Consider the following 24,399-nt stretch of genomic DNA (forward strand, 5'->3'; position numbering starts at 1 on the left):
TCCAGAATAACAGGTTCCAGGTTTTCATTAGACGTATGATAATTTTCCCCTTTGATTTCTTTCAGAAGTCAGGTCTGGTCAGGGTGTTACATGAAGACACCTCTGATTCCAAGGGTGCCAGGAAGGCTTCCTGACCCAAACATCTCTTCCATCTGTTGACCGAAATTCCCTTAACAGGAAGTATACTTTTATTCTACAATGAGAAATAGGCCTTAAAATAGAATTTTGCCACAACCTCTCCTCCTAACCTTCACTCTGCCATAGATGTATGCTTTCACAGAGCTTTTCTTGATAGCAGATTTTGAAAGAGTTAGACCATGAGCACCCTGAGCATTCAGAGCAGCAGGTATTGGGTTAGTGGAGCAGTAGAAGGGAAAAAGCACAAAAAACAAAACAATCTTTGCCAACTAAATGGTTTTATAGAGGTTCAGCCCTGGTAACTATATCACATAGTTCCAGTCATTGTTTATGACTACTTGTAGTTTGTTGCTTAGAAGGAGAGTCTCTTGCCCATTTTCCATTATGACCTCATCTGCCTACCTCAAAAGATATAGTCAACATAGGAATGGCTTACCCATGTAAAAAAGTCATTCAGTATATCTATCTCCCTTTAATCCTTTATGCTCCATGAGCCTACTGATCTTCTGGCTCACTCCTAACCTTTGAAAAATAAATGACCTCTTATTGCTGGTCCACTTAAAAGATGCTCTAATTTTCATTTGCCCCTCAATTTCTAGTTTGCTCCTGAACTGCCTCTCCCTATAGGATTCATGAGCTCTTTTTCCTTTTTTTTCTTTTTCTTTCTTCCTGTATGCTTTTTCCTCTGCTATAGCCTTTTTGACTTTGCCAGCTAGTCCAACTTAATGGTTTCATCTTAAGATTGAGCAACACCCTCTTAATTTATAAAAAATAAAAGCGGGGAGGAGCTTAGGGTTTTTTTTTTTAATAGACTGGATAAGGAACATTTATATGGATATTTTCAACACCAAAAGACCTCGGGTTCCATCTTATGTAAAAGATAATTTCAGTCAGAGATACGTAGGTCATTCAATACTCACTTGGGGGATGCCTGGGTGACTCAGTGGTTGAGCATCTGCCTTCGGCTCAGGGCATGATCCCAGGATCCGGGATCGGGTCCCTATTGGGCTCCTTGCAGGGAGCCTGCTTCTCCCTCTGCCCTATATCTCGGCCTCTCTCTGTCTGTGTCTCTCAAGAATAAATAAATAAAAATCTTAAAAAAAATACTCACTTGGAAGGGCAAGGGCCACTGATTCCCAAAAGCTTCCCATAATTCTCATGGGAGCTACTAGAGTTGGTATTATAAGTAGAACCCTCTTTTAACTAAGATAAAGGAATATCAACACTGTTCTTGTAGGTACACCTCCTTCTTCAAACAGAAGCTCTGAGACCAGAGCTTGAGACCATGATAGTTATATTCTTAATTTACATAAGAGCCCACTCCCCCTTCTTGGCCACATGCACATATACACATAAAGTTTGATGGGAGAGGAAGGCTGTTTTACCAAAGGGAGGTCTGCTGGTTTCCGAGGTTTGTCATCTAAAAGAGGAAATACTGCTCTGCCTATATTTAACTTGTTTTTGCTCTCTGACTGTATCTGAATGCAATGTGAGATAGCCGTAATAATGTTTAAGCTATTACCTAAAACACTGTATTGATGATGACTTTGGGAGCATTTAGAGTTAAAGACTATGGGACAAAAGACAATGACATGCACTTCCTTGCTGTTGGTTCAGGAGAGGTTTTGATAAATAGTAGGGTACTGCTCTGAAACCTCAAATCTTGCAAAATGACCAAACCACTTGCCCACTGTGAACTGTTATGACATGTGTAGTTTGAAGAAGAAATTCAAGGTTGTACTTACACTTCTCAGTTTTTATCCTATCATTGTATAGTCCTAACAGCCAGAAAATATCCTTTACTAAATATCCAATTAGTGTATACCTCATAAGAAAGCTATATATATGGTGCTTAGAATGAGTATGGATACAAAACAGACTGAAGATGACAATTCAACATTTTGGGAAAAAAAACCATTTTATTAAGAATATTCAACTATTAACTTGATAAGATAATTAAGTACAAACACCACATAAGTATTTCACTGAAAGAAAAATACATTGTTAAACAGACTTCACAATGAATAGAAATAATGAAAGGCTCTATTTTCTTTTGAAAGGCTCTATTAAACAGGACTTTTCATTCAATAGCAATCTTTATATCCATATATGCAAAACTTTGCTGGTAAGAGCTATCAACCCAACCAAAGAAATAATCTTATTCTACTGAACTAGGGTTTCTAGTAGTAGTTTATTAAAGGTAAGAATCTACCTGTATTTGGTCCTTGACCTGTTTACCTTGAGTCCTATGGCTTATATTCTATAGCTCAATTTGAAAGAAACCTTTCTTCCCCCTCAAAGACTGCTGACCCAAAGAAAAATTTAAAGATCCTAGAAGTGAAAAAAAACTTAATATTTTTGCCTCCTGTCTTTTATGAGGGAAATATTATAATACTCCATTGTAAATAATTTTTTATAGTTCCTCAAATGCTAATTTCAAATGTTAATTCTACTGTGCATGGGCTAACCAGAGTAGACCACCTACAAAGAACTTGTTCTCTGGGATAACAGTAAACTCATTAAAGGAACAGATCATTTAAGCCTAAGTTTTTATTCCTTTGGGGAATTCCTTTGTCCATCTATACTGAGCTCCACTGCTTTCCAACAAGGAAAAGAAAAAACCCACTAATACTATACTACTATAATGTCTCAGTAGTATACGTTTATTGTGTGAGCCAAAATTCACCTCTCTGAAGCCACTCTGACCTCCCTAAAAAAAATGAGCACCTGAAGTCACCTTATAAAAGATTTTTAAAATATTAACAAAAATAAACTGGGATAGCTACCATGCAAGTAGAGGATTTATGTATCTTTAAGTATGATAACACTGTTTTATTCATTCATTCAGCAAATATTTATTGAGGGCCTGCTTTATGCTGACACTATACCTAGGTTCTCGTGGTGGTAAACAAAATAGATTAGGCTCCCACCCTGGAGCACTTGCCTGTGCCAGGAATTGCACTAAACATTTATTTGATCCTTCTCATTTGATCCATATAACAACATATGATCTACAATGCCTACAAAGGTAGGTATTCTTATTACCATCTTACAAATGAGAAAACTAGAGCTTAGAAAAATTGATTTGCTTAAGGTCACACAACTAGTAAGTGGCAAAGCCAGAGTTTGAATCCACATCTCTGCCTGTTAACCATCAGCTACCATGTCCCCAAAATATAACCTAGAAGTATGAATTTTTTCACAAGGAAGAAGTACCATCCCCAAGACTTTTGGAAAATTTTATCTCAGGGCATTACAGAAAACTCCTTAAAATAGAAGCCATTTAAGTTTATGCAAATGAGCCACATGATTTGTAGTATTCATAATTCATTGTGTTTACATTCGTGAAAGTGCAACTTAGGTTTTTTTGAGGATTTCATTTGTAATTTTATGGACAGAAAACAAATATAAATATTGCCAGATTTTACTCCTTAGGTTTTAAATTCCTAATTAAAGTTTGAAAATTCTCTAAATCTGCTTTTTCCTTTATTTGATTTCAATGGAGAAAATCCTGGCTTTCTGCTTTAGAAAGTAAATAGTGTCACATGTCATTTTTATAGAGGTCTTCTCATGGAATTACATCCATCTCCTGTGTGTTTTTTTAGATTGACATTGCTAAAGATTGTTTTAAAGATTTTATTTATTTATTCATGAGAGACACAGAGAGACAGCCAATGACACAGGCAAAGAGAAGCAAGCTCCCCATGGGAAGCCAGATATAGGACTCAATCCCAGGAACCTGGGATCACGACCTGAGCCAAAGGTGGATGCTCAACCACTGAGCCACCCAGGAGTCCAAAGATTTTTAATATTTTGCATTTTTACAACTGTAGGCATAATTTATATCATCTCTTGGTCCTGGCAGAAGGCCATATCTATGTGTAGGGTAGAGATTCTTCATCCATGCTATAAGCTATTCATCCAAAACCAATGGAATAAAATGAGAACAAAGGGACATCATTAAAGGAAATTTAAGTGAAAAGTTTCCATTCACTATTGACTTTTAATGTTAATATTTAAAGAAGAGATGTTTTAATGATGATAGGTTTTTTTCTTTCATTGTAATGATAAATCATCTAGAATTTATCTTACACTTGGGATTCCAAACTCCTTATCATTCAGTTTTACAATCAGGTAGGTAGATCCTCAGTGAAAGAAAACTCAAAAATTATAGCCTACTGTTTTGGGTTTGGTGATATAGCAAAAGCAATACAAGTACATGTTCACACATAAAAATTTTAAGCAATACAAATATTTTGAAATTCTCTTTCATTTGATAAGAAGGGAAAAATTCTCTGGAAATTTATATTTAAGAATGAATTTCTAGATAGCTTTACTTACATTTTTATTACAACATGATAGCTGGTAAAAATCCTTTACAGAATTTTTCTCCCTCTTCATTTGGGTCATAGCTACAGCACCCTGATCATCACTAGCTCACTTTGGCCCAGTGATAAAGGCAACAGAATCTGCTAATTCATTTTCCAAGCCTTACACTTTGAACTCAGTGCTCTATAAGTAAGATATTTGTATTAAATGCTTTTGTTCTAGTTGATAAACTTCTATCCTGGCTCTATGTGGAATGGCAGATATAAAATTGCCTATTGTTTCTGGAAGATGGATGACTCAGACTCTAATTAAATTCACTGTTAATGTTAGACACAGGTGAAAATGAGGCCGAAATGGGCCATTCATTTATTGTTCCTACTTTGATGTGTCTTTTAAAATATTAAAATCAAATTATATTAAGTGCCTAAGAATATAATAATTTGGAGGGAGGATACTGAGCTCAATTATCTAAATTGTCCTGTACCCTCTGTCAGTGAGTTTACCCTGCCTATCCCCAGTACTTAGTTAGGGTTATAATAGAGAACTGTTTTTTTTTTTTTTCCATCTCTGAGCCTTTGAGCTTTAAATCCAGGTGGTTAGAGGGACAGTTCTTATATTGTTCTCTTTTCGCTCTTGGCCTGTGTCTTTCATGACCAGGAGTTCCTAACTCCTGCACCAAGTAGCCCTGACATCATGACAGCACCCTACTCCAGCAAACAGTCTTCACAGGCAATATTTTTTCATTTAATTCAAGGAAGACAGTCTCCTGGAATTCTGTGGGTTTGTTCTATCAATCTGGTGTGCACCTTTTCTTCTCTCTTTTTAGTGTTGAATGATCCCTACCCCCTGGAAAAAGTGACCTGATTCTTCCACAGCAGTTTAATAGGTTCTGATGCTAAAACATGCTCCGAAACTATCCAGAGACAGGAAGACCTTGCTCCTAAATGGAAATCTTGAGAATTATACCCTTTAGTGCAGGGCTGCTCTGAAAAGAATTCTAAAATTGATAGTATCTGTGCTTGATATAATGTTCTGACATCAAAATCATATTAACTCCTCTCAGCTGCTATACGCCATGTACCCCCCCACCCCCATCCTAATTCTGCCCCCTCTAGTGTTCTCTTATCACTGCTCTGCTCCTTCCCTTCAGTCTAGCCTAGAAAAACTACCCTTTAGGCTTTGCTTTCATATATTATAGCTTTGAATGACTGCCTGACACTGCTGTTCACCCAGCAACTTCCAGCACTGATGAGCTTCCTCGTTGTATTCTGTTGACATGGATTGTACAGAGATTAAGTTAAATCTGATGTCCCCCACCTGACAAAAAAGCCCAATGCTAAGTTGGGCTGAGCTTTGCTCTCTGAGCACTGTTACCCACTGCGCTATCAGGAAAGAGACATACCCATTGATCCTTAAAGAAGGGCCAAAGAAAAGACTCCTCAGAAAAAGCCATATTAAATAACCAGCTATCAAGTTAACAAGTGAAAGTGTACGTATGTGTGCCAGGCACTAAAGGCAATGTGTTTGCCTAGAGACTACAGTACAGCTGAAGAGTAAACTGGAGGGAAAAGGATTTATGTGCACCCACTCCAACCATAAGAATCCTAAAGAGGAAGGTGAGGAATGTAGCAGAAGGGGTGTGGGGGCACCTTAAATATATTAGGAATGAAAGTAGAAAAAGATCTATCCTATTTAAATATAGGCAAGCCTCACTAACTCAGCTTAATTAGAGGAAAGTCAGTCTGAATCATGGAATATTTTTAAATGCATTTTTATTACTTTCAAGCACTGGACATGCTAGTAATTCAAACTAGACTAACAGTGCCATACAGCACCTCAGGGAGGGAGCTTTAAGAATCATTGATAATTAGCATATCAATTATTTGTATGTAAGTGGATGTGTACAAAATACACAAAAAGTTTATTTTCTTAAGTAGGACAAACATTCCCCAGTGCAATCCTGTTTACACTATTAATTTGCTTAGCCAGCCCTTTTTGTGCCAAAATAGATGTATGTAAGACATGCTTATTTCCTCAGGGAAGAATGAATCGCTTCCCTGTGTTTAGTCCAGTAACTAAGAAGTGGAGCGCCACTTGATTGGTTTGGGATTTCTAGAATATGGAGTTTTGAATTTGCATACAGACTAGAGAGATTTCATAAGGAGAAGATCTGGCAGCCATTGCCAGAGACCCAGTTTCCCCATCTGGATTTCATTGAAGTGATCTGGATTTCATCAAGCAACAGGACACTGATCCTAAATGATCCACCAGATACTCTAACATAGACATGTTAAAAATACATCCTGCCTCAGAAAAATAAAATATGATGAATTGGAGTTATTCTATGTGTAGTACTTAAAAGTAATAAAAATGCATTTTTTAAGTCTCACAAAAACCATGCAATATCAAGTTAATGATGAAAATCAATCCCCAAACTCTTTCTTACACACCTCATTGTGTGACAGCATTGCAGAAATTTCCAATCATCTGGGAAACGATATTTTATTTTGATGAGCTACACCAGGTGCTAACTATATGGCAGGATTTTGTCTTAGGGAGGCTCCCCTTGGTAAAGAAGAGTGAGGGAAGAGCTAGGGGCATGTTTATTGGCCCTAACAAATCATTATTTTCTATCTAAGTTTGAAAATTAGAGCAGTTGAATTGAAAAAGAAGTATCAGGTATATAGGGAGTATAGGAAATATGATTAGGAAATGAGAAACAGAGATACAGGCCTGTATTTCTACCTATATGTATTAAACTATGCTCTAGGTAAATTGTAAAGTCTGCAAGGCTTAGAGAATAAAAACTAAGCACAGAGAGCATAAGCACGAGCAGTAAGTACACACACAAATGTTGCAACTACAGGTTGGAATGATTCCAGCTCTCTCCTTTCCCCCAAGGGCATCACTATCCAGGGTCTGCAAAGGCCAAATAGCTGTTTGGCTTCCATCTGATTTTTTGCCCAAGAAATCAGAGAAGTCGGTTTCAATTTTAATAATATATTATCCCAACCTCTATCTTAACAGAAAGGCATTTGTGTTTCTGCCCCTTCTTAAAGTGAATTTTGTGTTTGGTGAAAGGTAATAGATTGGCAGCACTGGAAAAGGAATTACTGTATTCCCAGAACAGGTATAACCAGGTAGTGACACTGAAATTGCTCTCTGCCTTGGGGGAACATTAGAGTACTATTTGGGAACTCACTGCCTTGGTGTGCTGTGCTGAACTCAACAGTATCATAGTGGGCTGAAAGAATTGGCATAGCAATCAAAGGGCCTGCCTTCAGGCCATTCATTTATTCATTCAACATTAGAGAGTGCTTAGGATGTGCCTGGTGCTGGGAGAAGACTTTTGCAAATGTTCTATCGTCTAATCTTCAGAATAACCCTGTAAGGGAGAAAATATTCTTATTTTACAGAGAAGGAAACTGAGGTTCAGAGGAGTAAAGTGATTTGTCTGACCCCAAGTACAGTGTTCTCCCTGAACCCTGTGCTGTGGAGGCTGCAGAGAAGGTGGATAAAACATATGCCCAAATGTGACATAGAGCTGAATGCAATCTGTGCTGTGTGAATGGTCTTGGTGGTTACAGAGCAGTGAAATGTCCTACCCAAAAACAAACAGTTATTAGTACATCTAGGATTCTTTTAAGTCTTCTTCCATTTTGGTTTTGTTTGGGTTTTTTGTTTGTTTATTTATTCTAGCCTTAGCTCTCCAAACCAGCATGCCTCTTGCTCACCCTAGCCTCTGCCCAATAATATAAACTCTGCTTGCCCAGGCCTATGGCCTTTCAGAATAAGAAGAGCTAATAAAGAGCACTGGGCTCGAGTGAAATGAGCACTGGATTTGAATTAGAATTAGATTCTAATTCCAACTCTAATGATTCACTTTAGGCCACTGGTAAGGTCCTTTAATTCTTTTTTTTTTTAAGGTCCTTTAATTCTGAATGACTCACTTTCCCCTGTGAGAATGAGAATGGTTTCTTTCAAAGAGGTAAAGAGATTAAGTAATAATAAACTAAAAATAGTGCACAGCCCTTTCTATTGCCAAGATGACATATAATTGATGAGTAGAATTACGTACTTGTAAGGCATGTAGCAAAGAAAGAAGTGCCAATTAGAATTCATGTGTCTATATAATAGACTCAGCAATGAGAGGAAAGATGTCCATGTAAAATGTTAAGAAATAGCATCTTGAAAATTAAAACAGCCAAAGGGATGTAAAGATTGTTTATTGGGGGTAGCAGTTAGGAGTTTAGGGGCTTGGGGTTTGTTTTATTTTGTGGCTTTGGGTTCTTTGGTTGGTTTTTTTTTTTTTTTTTTTTGTACTAAAGATCTTAATTTAGAAACCAGTACAGCTTGTCTGATGCTAAAAGCAGAAAGAGAAACTTCTAAGAAATTAGATGTCTTCTGGATATGGCCAAGAGGTACCCATGGCCCCAAACAAAATGACACATCATCCTCATTGCAAGGAGCTCTCTGAACTATTTCTCTGCATCTCTGAACTATTTGTAAAAAATATTCAGGAATCACTGAGGCATTTACCATATGCTGCATTCCCTGACATGTTGAGTTTTTGCAGAATGAGTCAGCAGTACCTGAGTTGAGATAGGATTGAGGGAATTTAGAGAAAACATGCCTGTGAAAAGTTGAAGAGCTCCCATTTGGGACTCCATTAGTGATACTTTGAGTCCTTAACACAATCCCCCTCTGAATTCCATCCAATGCAATAGGTTTAAAATTTATATTACAGAAAAGGTTTTGCTGCTGGAAATAACTTTGCTCAGGCTGATTTGGGGAGTGAACAGCATTAGTAACACATATTTCTCTCTTCTCCCCCTCTGCATCCTACCCTTTTTGGTTTTTCAACTTTGAATTCCTCCTTTTTAAATTTCTGTTGAGGAAGTCTTTAGAGGTTGCTGAGAGTGCTTATTGGAAAACATAAAGATGATAAGGCTTGTCTAGGCTGTTTGCAAGTTAACAAGTTAGGAGGTGATCCTGCCCCATCAGAAGTCTGGCTAGAATGACAAATTTGGATTACCTGATCCTACCATCAGCATTGATTATGGGTAACTGTAACACCATCTCTCTGGGATCCCATTGCCCCAAGTTGAATCCTTTAGGGCTTTAAGTATTTAAAAATAAACCAGACAAAACCAGGTTCCGCCTCTGGTATTTAGAGGTAAAGTGGCACAAGTGAATGACCTCAACAGCACACCTTAGAAACTATGGTCTACCCTGATGGAATAAAAGAAGAGAGGATAACTCTACAATTTGGTTCTTGAGCTTTTCACTTTATCTAAAAACATCACTAATGTCATCACCCCTGGCTTTCATCCTCATCAGGCACTCACAGCCCTCAGCAAATCAATGCCTATAGGAACAACTGCCACAGCTTCTCTTCCTCATTTGCATAGCCTTGTCTGAAAACCGGACTGCTGAATACTGAAGTATTAGGTTTCTCATCAAGAAAATACATTTCAAATAAATATCATGTGTGTTTCTAGGAAAGTTACTAATCTAATGTAATGAGATGCCTGTCCATCCTTCCTATTCCCCCCACCCCTGCCTCCTTTCTGGGGAAGAGATTTTAGACTTCTCCAAAACCTAAAATTAATGATTTGCTGTGTAGCAAACAGTACTGTTACAGTGGTTAGGGAAACTTTCCCAAAAGCAATCTAGAGTGATATTTTATTCATTTATTCACTTAATGATTATTTATTGAATGCCCACTATGTATAAGGTATTGATTCTACCTACAAGGAAGTTAATGGAAATTTTAACATTATAGATACATAAGGGAATATACATCTGTATTTATGATCAATTAGAGTTAAATAAAATAAAATGTAGAAAGTTATAAGAACCATAAAAAATAAAATGCTATTGGTACTCAAAGGGTGAAAATGCTTCAGAAAAAGACTTAATTGAGGAGGTAACATTTGATCTGGCCTCTAAAGGGTAGCTAATTACTATATCTTTACAAAGTGTGAATATGCATATGTGTATGAAATCTGGGTCAAGTATTTTTTTAAAGATTTTATTTATTTATTCATGAGACACAGAGAGACAGGCAGAGGGAGAAGCAGGCTCCATGCAGGGAGCCCGACGTGGGACTCGATCCTGGGTCTCCAGGATCAGGCCCTGGGCTGAAGGCGGTGCTAAACCACTGAGCCACCCGAGCTGCCCTGGGTCAAGTTTAAATGGAGATTATAGAGAAGGATATTTTCTACACAGAGGATACAGAAAGATCAAAGTCAGGAGAGGCTGAGCTATGTACAAAGAACATTGGTTTAGTTTGGCTGTACTGTAAAGTGTATGAGAGGGACAAGTTGCAAAGAAGATTGGAAAAGTGGATGGGAATCATCATGCAAGAACTGGGATTCTTAACTATAAAAATTTGTACCGTATTCTTTTTATATCATATACTATACTCTGTGAGCATTTGGGGAGCTGCTGAAGATTTTAGAGTGAGGAAATAATATGATCAGAGCTTCCTTAGCAAGATTAACACAAAAAATAATAATGCTGTGCCTGCGAGTGCTGTTATACAGAATAATGTGTATAAAGTGGCTAGCACAAGCTCCTGATGAGTAGCAGCTTGGTAAGTCATGGAAGCAGGTACACTATAGTAGTTTAAAGCATTGACTCTGGTGCCAGGCTGCCTGGGTTCAAACCCCAACTCTGCCACTTAATAGCTAAATATCTTGTACAGATTTCTTAACTCTTCTGTGCTATTTCCCCATCTATAAAATAGAATTAATAATACCTAATAAATTGTTAAAAGAGTCAAATGAGCTAATACATATAAAGTCCAAGGAACAATGCTATGTTTTGAATAAAGTACTCAATAAATGTTAGCTGCTATTATTATTAGTTTTTTACCCATGAAGGAGCTGGAACTTGAACTAGCCTTTAAAAAGTAGATATGAGGGCAGCCTGGTGGCTCAGTGGTTTAGTGCTGCCTTCAGCCCAGGGCCTGATCCTGTAGACCTGGGATCAAGTCCATGTCAGGCTCCCTGCATGGAGCCTGCTTCTCCCTCTGCCTGTGTCCCTGCCTCTCTCTGTGCCTCTCATGAATAAATAAATAAAATATTTTTTAAAAAGTAGATATGATGTACTTGTATAGAAAGGTGACTTGTAGGCACAAGGAAGTTTATGACAAAAAGAATACTTTCTGGGCAAGGTGACTGAGGTGAACCATGGACAGTTTAGCTTGCCTACAGAATAATCCGAGTTAAGGGTTTAGTGGAAAATAAGATTAAAAGGTAGACTGGAATCAGATCATGAAGGACTTTTAATTATAGGCTAAGAATTGTATGCATTATCTAAGGACAATATAGAGATATTGAGGGTTTTGAGTAAGGAAGTGACTTGATCAAAACAATCCCTAAGGAAAATTAATCTGATACTAGTGTGTGTGCATGATAGATTGAAGAAGTAAGAGACTTGTGTCAGGAAAATTAAATAGGAAGCTATTGCTTTGGGGCAGCCCGGGTGGCTCAGCAGTTTATTTAGCACCACCTTTGGCCCAGGGCCTGATCCTGGGGAACCGGGATCGAGTCCCACGTCAGGCTCCCTGCATAGAGTCTGCTTCTCCCTCTGCCTGTGTCTCTGCCTCTCTCTCTCTGTATCTCTCAAAAATTAATTAATTAATTAAAATAAAATCTTTAAAAAAAGGAAGCTATTGCTGTAATCGACAAAGGAGGTCATAAGGACTAGTACTGCTGTGAGAATGGAGAGGAAGGAATAGGAAGGAGAGAGATTGGTGTAAGACTGGTAACTGAAGAGGAGCAGGGAAAGGGAGGAATCACAAAGAGCCTCAAAGTTTTGAACATGAGTGACTGAAAGGATCGCGTATCATCAACAGAGACAAGGAATAGAGATGGAGGTAAGATGACAGGTTCAACACAGTTAAAATGAAGGTGTAAATCACAGATGACATTGTAGAGATTGCCAAGCTGATCCTCCAAATTAGATTTCATCAAAATAAAAAACTTTTGTGCTTCAAAGGATGCTATCAAGAAAATGAAAGGCAGGGAGACAGAACATGAAAGACTCCTAACTCTGGGAAACGAACTAGGGGTGGTGGAAGGGGAGGTGGGCGGGGGGTGGGGGTGACTGGGTGATGGGCACTGAGGTGGGCACCTGACGGGATGAGCACTGGGTGTTATTCTATATGTTGGCAAATTGTGTATTTAAAATATACAAATACTTACAACTCAGTATTAAAAAGACAAATGGCCCAATTTAAAACTGAGCATAGGACTTGCATAGACATTGCTCTAAAGAACATATACAATTACCAAAAGAATATGGAAAGATACTCATTAGTCAAAACTACCATGAGATACCACTTTACACCCAGCAGGATGGCTGAAATCAAACAAAACAGAAAATAACAAGTATTAGTAAAGATTAGTAAATTAGTAAGGAATTGGAACCCTCATATACTATACATTGCTGATGTGAATGTAAACTGATGCTACCACTGTGGAAAACAATCTGACAGTTCCTATAAATGAGGCAAATTAAACAGTCCATGATTCTCCTCAGTCATCTTGCCCAGAAAGTATACTTTTTGCCATAAACTTTCTTGTACCTGCAAGTCACCTTTCTACACAAAGTTACCAAATGACCCAAAAATTCTACTCCTAGGTAATGTAACCAATAAAAAGGAAAATCTATCTACACAGAAGCTTATACACAAATGTCCATAGCAGCATTTTTCATATTAGCCAAAAAGTAAAAATAACCCAGATGTCCCTCAACTGATGAATGGATAAATAAAATTTGGTATATACAGAAAAGGGAATATTGTTTGGTCATAAGAAGGAATAATGTACTGATACACACACACACACACACACACACATATATATATGCTACAACATGGATGAACTGTGAACATGTTATATTAAATGAAAGAAGCCAGTTACAAACCACATATTATATAATTCCATTTATATGAACAGTCAAAATCAGACAAATATATAGAGACAGAAAGTAGATTAGTGGTTGCCAGGGCCTGGGGATTGAAGAGTGGTAGGAATGGGTAGTAACAGCTAATGGGTACAGAGTTTCTTTGGGGGATCATGAAAATGTTCTGAAAGTCATTGTGGTAATGATTGTTCAGCTCTGTGAATATACTAAAAGCTGTTGAAGTGTACACTTTAAATGGGGAATTGTATATTATGTGAATATCAATAAAGTTGCTTTTATAAAGATTTAAAAATATTTTTAATGGAGCTGTAGCCACTGATGACCATCTGCAGATTTTTTAGTAGTATCAACTGACAGTTTCTTCTGAGAAATTAAAAAAGATAACAAAAAAATTTTTGGTTATCATAACCCAGAGGTCTTTCTCCCCTCAAGAGAGAAACTGAGAACAATAAGATCAGAAACTGGATTGCAAAGATGGATAGGTGGCCTTTAAGTGGGTAAATTTGGCAGTGCTGAGAAGGGGAGGAGGAGATAGGCAACTTAAACCTAAAGGAACAGAATTAGTGGGAAGGCAAAGACTAAAGATAGAAGAAAGAGCTTAATGGTGATACATGGCCCTTAGAGCAATAGGAAAAAGAATCTAGTGCCTGGGTGGTGAAATCAGCCTCGAGGAAAAAGAGGAATGTGAGGCAAGACATTGTCAGGTAAAGAAAAGAGGTAGAGGAAGGCATTTATTACACATAACTTCAACCAGCTCAGTCAAGTATGAGGCAGTCAACTTGACGGAGTTGGTTGAAGCCATGTGTCATGAATCAGCAGTTACCTCTGAAGAGGGAGTGGGGATGGAGAGAGATTTTTCACTTTTATTTGATAGACTTTGTTTGATTTTTTAGCATCAAGAATGTATACTCATTATATTCATATTTTTTAAAACATTGCATGGTCTCATTCATTTGGGGAATATAAAAAATAGTGAAAGGGATTATAGGGGAAAGGAGAGAAAATGAGTGGGAAATATCAGAAAGAGTGACATAACATGAGAGGCACGTAACTCTGGGAAACAAACGGGTAGTGGAAAGGGTGGTGGGCAGGGGGGTTGGGGTGACTGGGTGATGGGCACTGAGGGGGGCACTTGTCGGGATGATCATTGGGTGATATGCTATATGTTGGCAAATTGAACTCCAATAATAAAAAATAATAATTAAAAAAAATTGTCTCACATCAATGTGAGGAATTTGAGATGTAAAGAAGATTGTTATTAACTAAAAAACCTTTATGGAATTAAAAAAAATTGTGTGAGATAAAAAAAAAATTAGACTAGATGCTGCAAGAAATGTAATTGTTCACCAACAAGAGGTAAAGCAAATGATTGTCAAGCTGCACAGAGGGAGTGGCACATATTAATCACTCAAAAAATGTTTATGGAATTTGTTGAATTGGAGTTGTAAGCATAAACTGTAGAGGAAGCAGTTGGTTTGACTTCTCAGCTTTCTCCAGCAGAATAGAGCAGAAAATTATGATAGAGTGATTTATCCAAGAACTTAAGGATTGACAAGGCAAAAATGACAAAGGTGTGAGGGAATTAAGTATGCTAATAAGAGTTTTTGAAATGACTAATCATATTCTCCAAAATGAGTTGGGAAGCAAATGAGGACAAAAGATAGACTCGTGGACTTTGAAAATAGGAGAATGATAAGGTAATAGGAGTTAAAATGAGAAAAAAGAACAAGTTCAACAGGAAGATTGAAAATTGTACACAGAAAAAGCAGTTCATAGTCCAGGATGTTAGAAGGAGAGCATTTCCAAGCACTTCCTAATCAGGCCCCAAAGCATGTCTATGTGTATATATAACTAAAGTGGAGTGCAGGTGGACATCATTGTTCAAAAGGTAAGAAACTGTGATTTCAGAGAATTAGAAGGGTCACAGGGGGAAGAGGCAGGTCTCTTGTTCAATACAGTAAACCCATTGCCCAACATAGTACCTGGTATACAGTAGTGCCTGGTTAACATTTTTTTGAATGAATGGATGGATATTATAGCACTTATCATAGTTATTTGTTTTCATCTTCTTTCCCTGCTGGACAAGATGCTCCCTGGGTCTTACCTATTTCTCTATCTCTAGTGCCCAGCATAGGTAAGAATAGATGCTTGAATCAAGATCTGAGTAAACAAATGAATAGTGAACTGCAAAAAATAATGACAAGGAAAGGGAGAGACAAAAAAATTTATGGACCATGTGCTAAAGTCCTCAAGGGAGGTGAAAGAGTACCTTGGTAGGTCTTTAGATAGGACTTTTGATAGTGTTTGAGTGTATAAGCAAATGACATGGACTCAAAAGAGGAGAAATTGATGAGAGGAAAGAATACTGGATTTGGAAGTAGTAATAGGAAAAGGAATATTTCCATTTCTCTTTCTCCATCCTACAAATTCTGGAGGAATTGGCACAGTGTGTTTTCTACTCTGACCAACCCCCACCCCCACCCAATCTGTCACCTAGCCCTCTCATTTTTTCCCCCAAATTTGTCTTACCTTGCTTCCTGTTGCTCTTGTGCTTAGAAGCTTTGATATCCTTTTTGTCAACCCCTCTGCCTCCAGACTTTCTCTCTTTGGACTTCCATGCAACAGCAAAAATCAAAGTTCCTAAGCATCATTTTTCAGCAACATCAGTACCTATACTTCTCCAGTGACTCCTATTTGACTATCAAACCAAATGAAGACTTTCAGTCTTTAAGAGTGTACACCGTGTAGCCCTCAATTCATAAGCTGTCCTCACTTGCAAAAGCCCCCTGATAACCTTCAGCCTATTCTATGCTTTAGCCAGAGTATCTTTTCAAAATGTAAATTTGATCATTCCCCCAACACACATACATGCATGTAAACACACAGACGCACACAATGTTTGAAATGTTACACACTCTTGAAGTAAAAATCTCCACTCATTAGCCTGCCTGGCATATCTGGCCCTTTGTGCCCCAACCCACATTTATTCACTGGCCTGACTCCCACCACTGCCTGTTTCAAGCCACCATGTTTTTGTGTGTGCAATTTCTTCTCTGAACCTAGTCTCCTACCAATAACCCTCACAACCATTCCTGCTGCCAACTTCAGGATCTTCACCTCATATGCCTGTAAACTTCTCCTAATCTTTCTTTTTTACTTTTTATTTTGAGGTAATTATAGATTAAAAGGGGGTTGCAAAGAAATGTACAGGAAAGTCCTATGCACCCATCCTCCAGCCTCCTCCAATGTTGACATCCTGCACAATTATAATTCAACATCAAAATCAAGAAGTTGGCATAGGTACAATTCATAGAGCTTATTAAGTTTTCACCAACTATATATGCACTTGTGTGTGGGAGGATGCGGGGGGCTCTATGAGATTTTTATCACACAAATAGATTGCATTATGACAACCACCACCAAAATCAAAACTGTACCATCACCACAAGGTTATCTTCATATACTATTTTATAGCCACACCCATCCCTAATTACGGGCAATCTCCAATCTGTTCTCCATCCTTCAAATTGTTATTTAACAAGTGGTATATAATGGAATCATGCAGTATAGATTTTGGATTATCCTTATTCACCAAGCATAATTCTCTTGAGAGCCATCCAAGTTTTGTTCTTTTTTTAATTTATCGATAGTTTGTTTCTTTTTATTGATAAACACTACTCCAGAGGTATGGATGTACCACAGTTTGCTTAACCATTCACTTACTGAGGTACATCTGAGTGGTTTCCAGTTTGGATTGTTACAAGTAAAACTGCTATGAATATTTGTATACAAATTCCTATGTGAAAGTAAGTCTTAATTTCTCTGGTATAAATGCCCAAGAAGGCAATTGGTGGGTCATATGGTAAGTCTATTTTTAATTTTGATGGTAACTGCCAGACTGTTTTCTAAACTGGCTATACCATTTTACATTCCCACCCACAAGCTATGTGTGGTGTAATTTCTCCACATCCTCACTAGCAGTTGATGTTATCAGTATTTTTTCATTTTAGCCATTTTAATAGGTGGTTCCTTATAGTTCTTCTTATCTTTTAAGACCCAAGTCAAAAGTTACCTTTGTAGAGCCTTTCCTAACATCTTCTAGAGAAGTCCATTACTCCCTTCTCTGTGCCATCTCTGATACTTCATTTATCATTGTATTTTAATTACTGATTAACATAGTATGAGTCTTCCCCTCTGTTCTGAGCCACAGGAAGATTAAGAGCTGTGTCATATTCCTCTTTGTTCCTGCAACGTCTGGTACAGGTACATGCTGGACACAGAGAGGCCACTCAGTAAATATGTGCAAAATGAAAGAAAGAATGAATGAAGAAATATTAGTTTTTCCTGCCTCCCCCTTCTTCCTGTTAAGTAAAAACCTTTTTAGAACAGATATCATGCCTTCCTCTGTGTCTCCTGATAGCAGCTAATAGGGTGCTATATATAGATGCTCAATAAATGTTAGCTAACTATTCAGGTGGCTCATCTTCTCTCTGCACCAGGAGAAAGCACATGAGAGAAAGAATAGGCTTGAGTATTTCTCTATTAAGAATCATATGTCATAAGTTTATAATATTCTTATAATCTCCACAATCACTTAATATTTGCATAGATGAGAAATCAAAACAAAACAGTTTTGAGTCAAAGAATGCCTCTGCAGCTGAGCACTTTTCAATAGTTTCAATACCCTGGCTACATATGAATTTGGGAGAATGATATTTTATATCCCTGAATTCTTTTTGCAGTTTTAGAAGGATCTGGAATTTTCTGTTTTTGCTGCACTGGTATAATTCGACATGTTGATTATGAAGGGGTCATTAACCCCAACATTTTTATCACTTTCTGACTCTGTATTTTCTCAACTCTGAAGTATGTTAATTTGCACTTGTTTATATGTCTCTGTAAGAGTAACTCAGACCCATGAGGACTGGTATATGTTTCGTCTGGAAACTAGATTGTAAGCCCCTTGAGAGCAAGGACCTTAAGAATGTATTCTGAACAGTGTCAGTGTTCAATTAATGATAATACTAGAAGCCTGATTAAGGTCATCTGTCACATTGACAATTTCCTTTTCATCTATGTCAGGAAAAAAGCTATTAGATTGATTTAAAAGCACTGTATGATTCTACCCAAAATTATTCACCTTATTGCTCACTACAACTTATTCTTTAGGGTACTTTCAGATTTACAATTTTGGATCAGTTATTATCATTTCCTACCCTATAATATTCTGGTTACATATGATTTAGGGAGGGCTACATTTCATAACCCAGAAGTCCTTTAGCATAATAGAAAAGTAAGCTGATAACATCTATGCTTTCAAAGCATGTTAATTCTTTTCAGCAATTTTCATTGACAGCAAGATAATAAATTCAAAGTATGTTGACAATCTTAAATTATCAGAAATTTTCAGCGTATATGTCTTACTTTCCCAAATTGTAAAATGGAATAAATATGTACACTATGTCCTATGGTTGCTGAAGTTAAGTTAATATGAATATTTAAAGGAAGTTTGAGTTCCAAAACAAGGATAAATTTGGTCCTTGGTAAGGTAAAGGTGGGGGAAATTTTTTTTGTTAATCAATTTTTTGAGGTATAATTTACGTACAGTCTGATTCACCCTTTTTAGATGGAAAGTTTGATGAGTTTAATAGGTTGGGTCTTTTTTTCCTTCACTATTTGCTAACTCAACTCTACCTTCAATTGCCCCACCGCCACCACCCCTAGACCAAACTGACCTATCTTTATCTGACATTTTATATCCTTTTTCTTTTCTACAGTGTACTAAAGGAAGTATACATAGCCTTTAATCCCAAAGCAGTGGTCTTACAGCTGGGAGCTGATACAATTGCTGGGGATCCCATGTGCTCCTTTAACATGACTCCAGTGGGAATTGGCAAATGTCTTAAGTACATCCTTCAGTGGCAGTTGGCAACACTCATTTTGGGAGGAGGTGAGTACAAAGGAAGGTCACTAGGAGAATATGCTGACCTTCTTCCACATTTTGTCCATTGACACTGAGAAAACTTGGCTTTCTTAGATTGGATAATATCAACCTACATGTGATCCAGAAGCCTAAGTCAAAGAATTCTGCCCACTTCACAATTCAGCATAAGGAAGTACTGTGACATACTTCTCCTCAGCTTGGCATGTGCATTGACTCCTTGGTACTCTGAAGTCTAAGTTTTACTTCCTGAAATGAAGGCTCTTTGGTTAAAGGTGCCATCAGATTATATTAAGAATAGCGGATATTAACTCCAGTGGACTTTAATCCATCTTCTCTCAGTATAGTTTTTGACTCTCAGTTCTAATAATCATCCTTTGGAAACATACTACTAAAAGTCTAAGTCTACTCATATATAAGTAAGCACATGAATTAATTAAATATCTAAGCTGAATTTAAGAATGACTTCTCTTCCCCCCCAGCCCCCCCCCCAAAAAAAAGCATAGATTTGTTACAATAAAGCAAAATTGAGAGATCTAAAGTCTCTTGGGCATCCTTGCCTTCAATGTATACTGATGTTTTGTATTACTTAATCAACATAAAGCTGGGTCTATTCAATAGATGCATTTACACGTTTGTGAAAGGTACTCTTTACTCTTTATTACCTTTGAAGATTCTTTGCTAAGAATCTTCTATCTGGAACAATCTTTATTTCATTGGATGAATGGATTGGTGTGGGTGTGTTAAAATAACACAGTCAAGCAGATTGAGTTTAAAATGCACGTATTATGGAACAGCTAATAGTTTGTTTTGTCAACCCACTGTAAAAACCAAATTAGAGGAGGTTGTGGGAAGGCCTTATGAAAATGAGTAGCATTCAACTCAAACACATGAGCCTGGTCTTTAGCAGCCTCAAATCCTAGAGGGATCAAAATTACAGGTGCTTACAAGAGACAACCTCTTATGAAAAGCGGGCAAGACATCTATTAACTTCAACTCAGGGAAAAGATAAATTCGATAAGTATTGTATGACATATTACTTTCCTTTGACAGCATAAAGGATGCTGGTTATGATTCAGGTACAGGTAGGGGGAAGAAAAAAGCCCTTTCCACAACATACATCTGTGCAAATTCAACTTTTATTTGTGGCTATAGCCTTTACTTAGCATTTTCAAAGTTTCTTTGCTTTCTCAGTCCAAAATTTTGGCTTTTGTATATATAACTCTTCTTATGCAATATGTGTATTCCTGAAAATTCCTGTGTGTAAATGGAATTTTTGCAAATCAAATCATTGTATATATACCACAGAGAGCTTACTACTTAAAATCTATAGTGAATCTTTTTGTAATCAGATAATCATACCAACTAAGTTGATCTTCTGAATTCAGATTTTTTACATCAGGATTGTTGAAAGTAATAAGTGTTCTATTTCTCTTAAATTCTCAATCCCCAGTAGTACATAGACAACTAGTGGAGATGGCCATGTCCCCAAGCTTCACTGGACCCCATTAAGGCCTAAAAGACATTCCAAATCCCCAGTATCCCTGACCTTGCAAGGAGTAAGGCTTTCAAGGCTTAAGAGAAAGATGACCAATTTATGAATGTTATCCCAGTGCAATTATTAGTAGTGTCCCCTTTCACTGTTAAAAGTGTACCATTTGGACAATAAATTATATGGTTACCCTACCTAAAATAGACTAGCTTCTATTTCCCTCAGGCTACACTGAGATTAGGAAATCATTCCATTTCATCCTTACACTCTTGGAGTTTAGCTAATGGCCAATATTCTAATGCTTGCATGGCAGAACACATCTATTCAGTGCAAAAATATGCTGATTATTAGCCAGTATAATATGGCTGCTGGGTGACTGTGACAGAACCTGATGAGATGGGTCAGAACATCAATCAATAGTCCTTTCCTCATCTCATTCTCTTTGATCTCTGCCACTAGGCCTGTGTTTTGTGGAGAAAAGGAATGCTAATATTGAAAGAAGGAAGTCTATTTCTGTCAGCATTTTCCATTTCTCTTTCCTGAATATTTCTAGGACTGTATCGACCAATGGTTTTAACATACAAATCACAGCCAGCAGCCATTTTATAAAATAGTTGCAAAATTCATCACAGAAACCTTCACATTGGGTCGGTTGCTGCAAGAGATCTGGGTTCCAGGGATCTCAGTCTTACTGATGACTTGATGAAATTGAGGAGCTTGGAATCCTTGGATGCATATTTGTTAGAGATGAGGGCCTCTTTAATCTTTGCCGGCATTAGAATTCCCAGTTCCACACTGTGCATGCTCTGACTAACTCACTAAAGTCCGCCTACCAAGTGGTTCAAAAACATCATAAAGGGATGTTTAGGTGAAATTCTGCAAGTTGGAGTCATCTTTTTAGCCCTTTTATTAAAACATTTTTCTCTCCTTCCTTACCCTCCTTCCCTCTCCTGCTGTTTTGTGACTGTTCTTTCCTAACTTCACAATTCTTGATGGAGACAGGAGGCTATAACCTTGCCAACACAGCTCGATGCTGGACATACTTGACCGGGGTCATCCTAGGGAAAACACTATCCTCTGAGATCCCAGATCATGAGGTAAGTAAGGCTCTGACAAGTCCTCTCTTCTTTAAGGGGAAGAGCTGAGTCATTCCACCTAATCAAAATCACGTCTTCACCACTCAATACCGTTTTGTTGAGAGACACTCCAATAACAATAACACACTGTCTTGGCAGAATAGTGGACTCTTGTTCCAAAATATCCAAGACCTTCTGCCTTTTTTTTTATAAGAGATCTCAAAGGCCAACTAACTTTAATTTCTCAATTAATTACAGAGACTGTGGGAAGGGGTCACCTGTTCACACAAAGAACTCTTTGGAATATGTGCATATTTTCATCCTGTAGTCTCAAAACAGAAGGAGCAATTTTTAAAATGTATGAGCTAGGTTCTTGTCTATCTATAAAAAGTCCCATAGGTGGTATGTCACACCTGTGTTCTTTGGGGTTAGTCCTGGTCTTTCGGTTTTCTTCGGCTAATGTAAAATTTAAGAAACACATAATTACCACAAGAACATGTCTGGTGTTTTTCCAGCAATTAGTGGCACACAAAGGCTAGAGGAAGACCATCTAAAACGTGAAACTTCATTTGAATTTTTGCCATTTTCTCTAGTCCTATGAGATAGGCTTTACACTTTCTGAAACAAACATGTCTATTTTAGCTTTCTCAAAACAGGTTAACAGAAAGCTGTCTGAGCCCCGTGAGTGTGCTGATTATCCCTTATCTGAAGGCATACCCCTTCTCTTCCCACTCACCCCCACACCTGGCAGGAAGCATGTTATCACAAATCAAGATGTGTAGTTGTAGGCCTTGGATTGTGTGACTTATAATAAAACCAATGTGTGAACCAGTACCTGCAGCCCCACTTTTCTCAAGCCATTCCCAGGAGTAGAGATGATACTTTGATTATGTTTTGATTCCTGCCGGATGCAGGATCTGTGCACTTGGGAGCATTATTCTTTTTAAAGTTACTAATATTTTTTAAAAATCAGAAACAACTTACATTAATTCCCTTCTAATTTTCCTCTAACCACAAATGAGGTATAATATGTATCTCTGAAAAACCACTCAATGTGTCTAGAATACAAATAGAAGACATGCTATAATTTGAGACAATTTGCTGGTGTCAGGGTTAATAGAAGTCACTTTTCTTGACTTAACCTTTGTTCAGTATTTGGAACCTTTATGAGATATAAAGATAAGCAAACAAATTACATTTGTGAACGAATGTAATTGCTGTTATTGCTGTGGGACTATCTCTGATTGCATTGTAATTTAAAGCATTGAGACTTTAAAAACTGATCAAATTATGTCAAAAAGGAGTTTTAAACTATAGGAGCTTGAATTGAGCATGAATGTTCTATTCCTAGGAAAAAATGCAAATCCACAGATTCATCTGTCTTAAAAGGTTGATAAAATTTTAATAAAGATGAATATTGCCTCTGGTACCCAGAGAAGCTATGTGCCTGAATAGATGTAGGTTTGGCCTTATAGATAGACATGTCCTGTCTTTATGCTGACATATTCTGCCAGATTAAATAATACACAATTTTTGCCAATTGCCTAGCACAGTTTGTGGCACATAATAGGCACTTTTGAAATGTAAGTTTTCTCCTTCCCCTTTGCATGTTTCCAACAACTCCTTATACCCAGACATTTATGACTTTGTCATTCATAAATGTGTCAAAACCCTTTTTGAATCCCTTCTGTCATATCCTTCTGGTATAAGAGATGTGAGTCATCCAAGAAGGAACAAAGAAGAAAATTGAAATGACAGTCTTCCATGTACAACAAGATAACATTTTAATGAAAATTGCCAAAAATAGACTGCACAGTGTGAAGACATATATAAGTTTTGTTCCACAATACACAGTTGCACACAAATATCCTTGTGGTTCTCTATAATCAGATCAACAAATGGTAGATCAAAAAATATTTACAGAGCACCCTTTGTGTGCCAGGCACTAAGCTAAGTGACTTGGAAGATGCAAAGACATGAATACCTTATCTCATTCCCTACCTCAAGAATCCTGGGAGGGAGACTGGTATAAGTTCTAGGGAGATAAGTAGATACACAAATAATTATATTACAGAGGAAAGTAAGAACCACGAAATGATAGGAAAAATGACTGTGGAGATGTGCATTAAATATGAAAGGGATACAAAGAAGTGTACAAAATACCCTGCCCTCCAGAAGCTGAAAAGATAATTGAGAAATCTAATCAGTGAAAAGGTCAAGATACTGCAGCAGTCAGCTGCAGTCTGGCTGACCCCTCACTGTCTTCACTTTCAGTCTTGGGCTTGTGTTCTTCTGTGTCCTAGGATAATAATCTTCCTCCTCCAAATGCTCTTTCCTCATCTGTCTATTGCCTTCCGAGGTGCAGTTTCTAGCCATGTGCATTTAAAAATCCCTTACCTAATATACCAAGGCCCTTTGAACTCTTTCTTCACATTCATTTATTCCTTCATTCATTTAACAAATATTCATTGGGTCCCTACTACTTA

The 24,399-nt window shown here is 37.5% G+C and overlaps 1 protein-coding gene across 12 annotated transcripts in view; it reads left to right on the forward strand.

Annotated features, from left to right (window-relative positions):
• The window catches only part of HDAC8 (histone deacetylase 8), a 218,308-nt gene that overhangs the window by 69,400 nt on the left and 124,509 nt on the right, over positions 1 to 24,399 (forward strand). For 7 of the 12 annotated variants that reach the window (XR_012026593.1, XM_072817518.1, XM_072817522.1 and 4 more), the window contains 2 exons: positions 19,182 to 19,354; positions 21,840 to 21,934. The exons of 1 other annotated variant lie outside the window; for it this stretch is intronic. Coding sequence is in view for 9 of the 11 variants with exons in the window: in XM_072817518.1 (XP_072673619.1) it covers positions 19,182 to 19,354; positions 21,840 to 21,934 (268 nt within the window). In the remaining 2 variants the exon portion in view is untranslated. Of the gene's footprint in view, positions 1 to 19,181; positions 19,355 to 19,441; positions 19,807 to 21,839; positions 21,935 to 22,555; positions 24,398 to 24,399 lie in introns of those variants that run through there. 4 more of the 12 variants (XM_072817516.1, XM_072817519.1, XM_072817524.1 and 1 more) reach the window with 3 other exon arrangements.

This window comes from Canis lupus, chromosome X, assembly GCF_048164855.1.
Source record: "Canis lupus baileyi chromosome X, mCanLup2.hap1, whole genome shotgun sequence".
Taxonomy (NCBI): domain Eukaryota; kingdom Metazoa; phylum Chordata; class Mammalia; order Carnivora; family Canidae; genus Canis; species Canis lupus.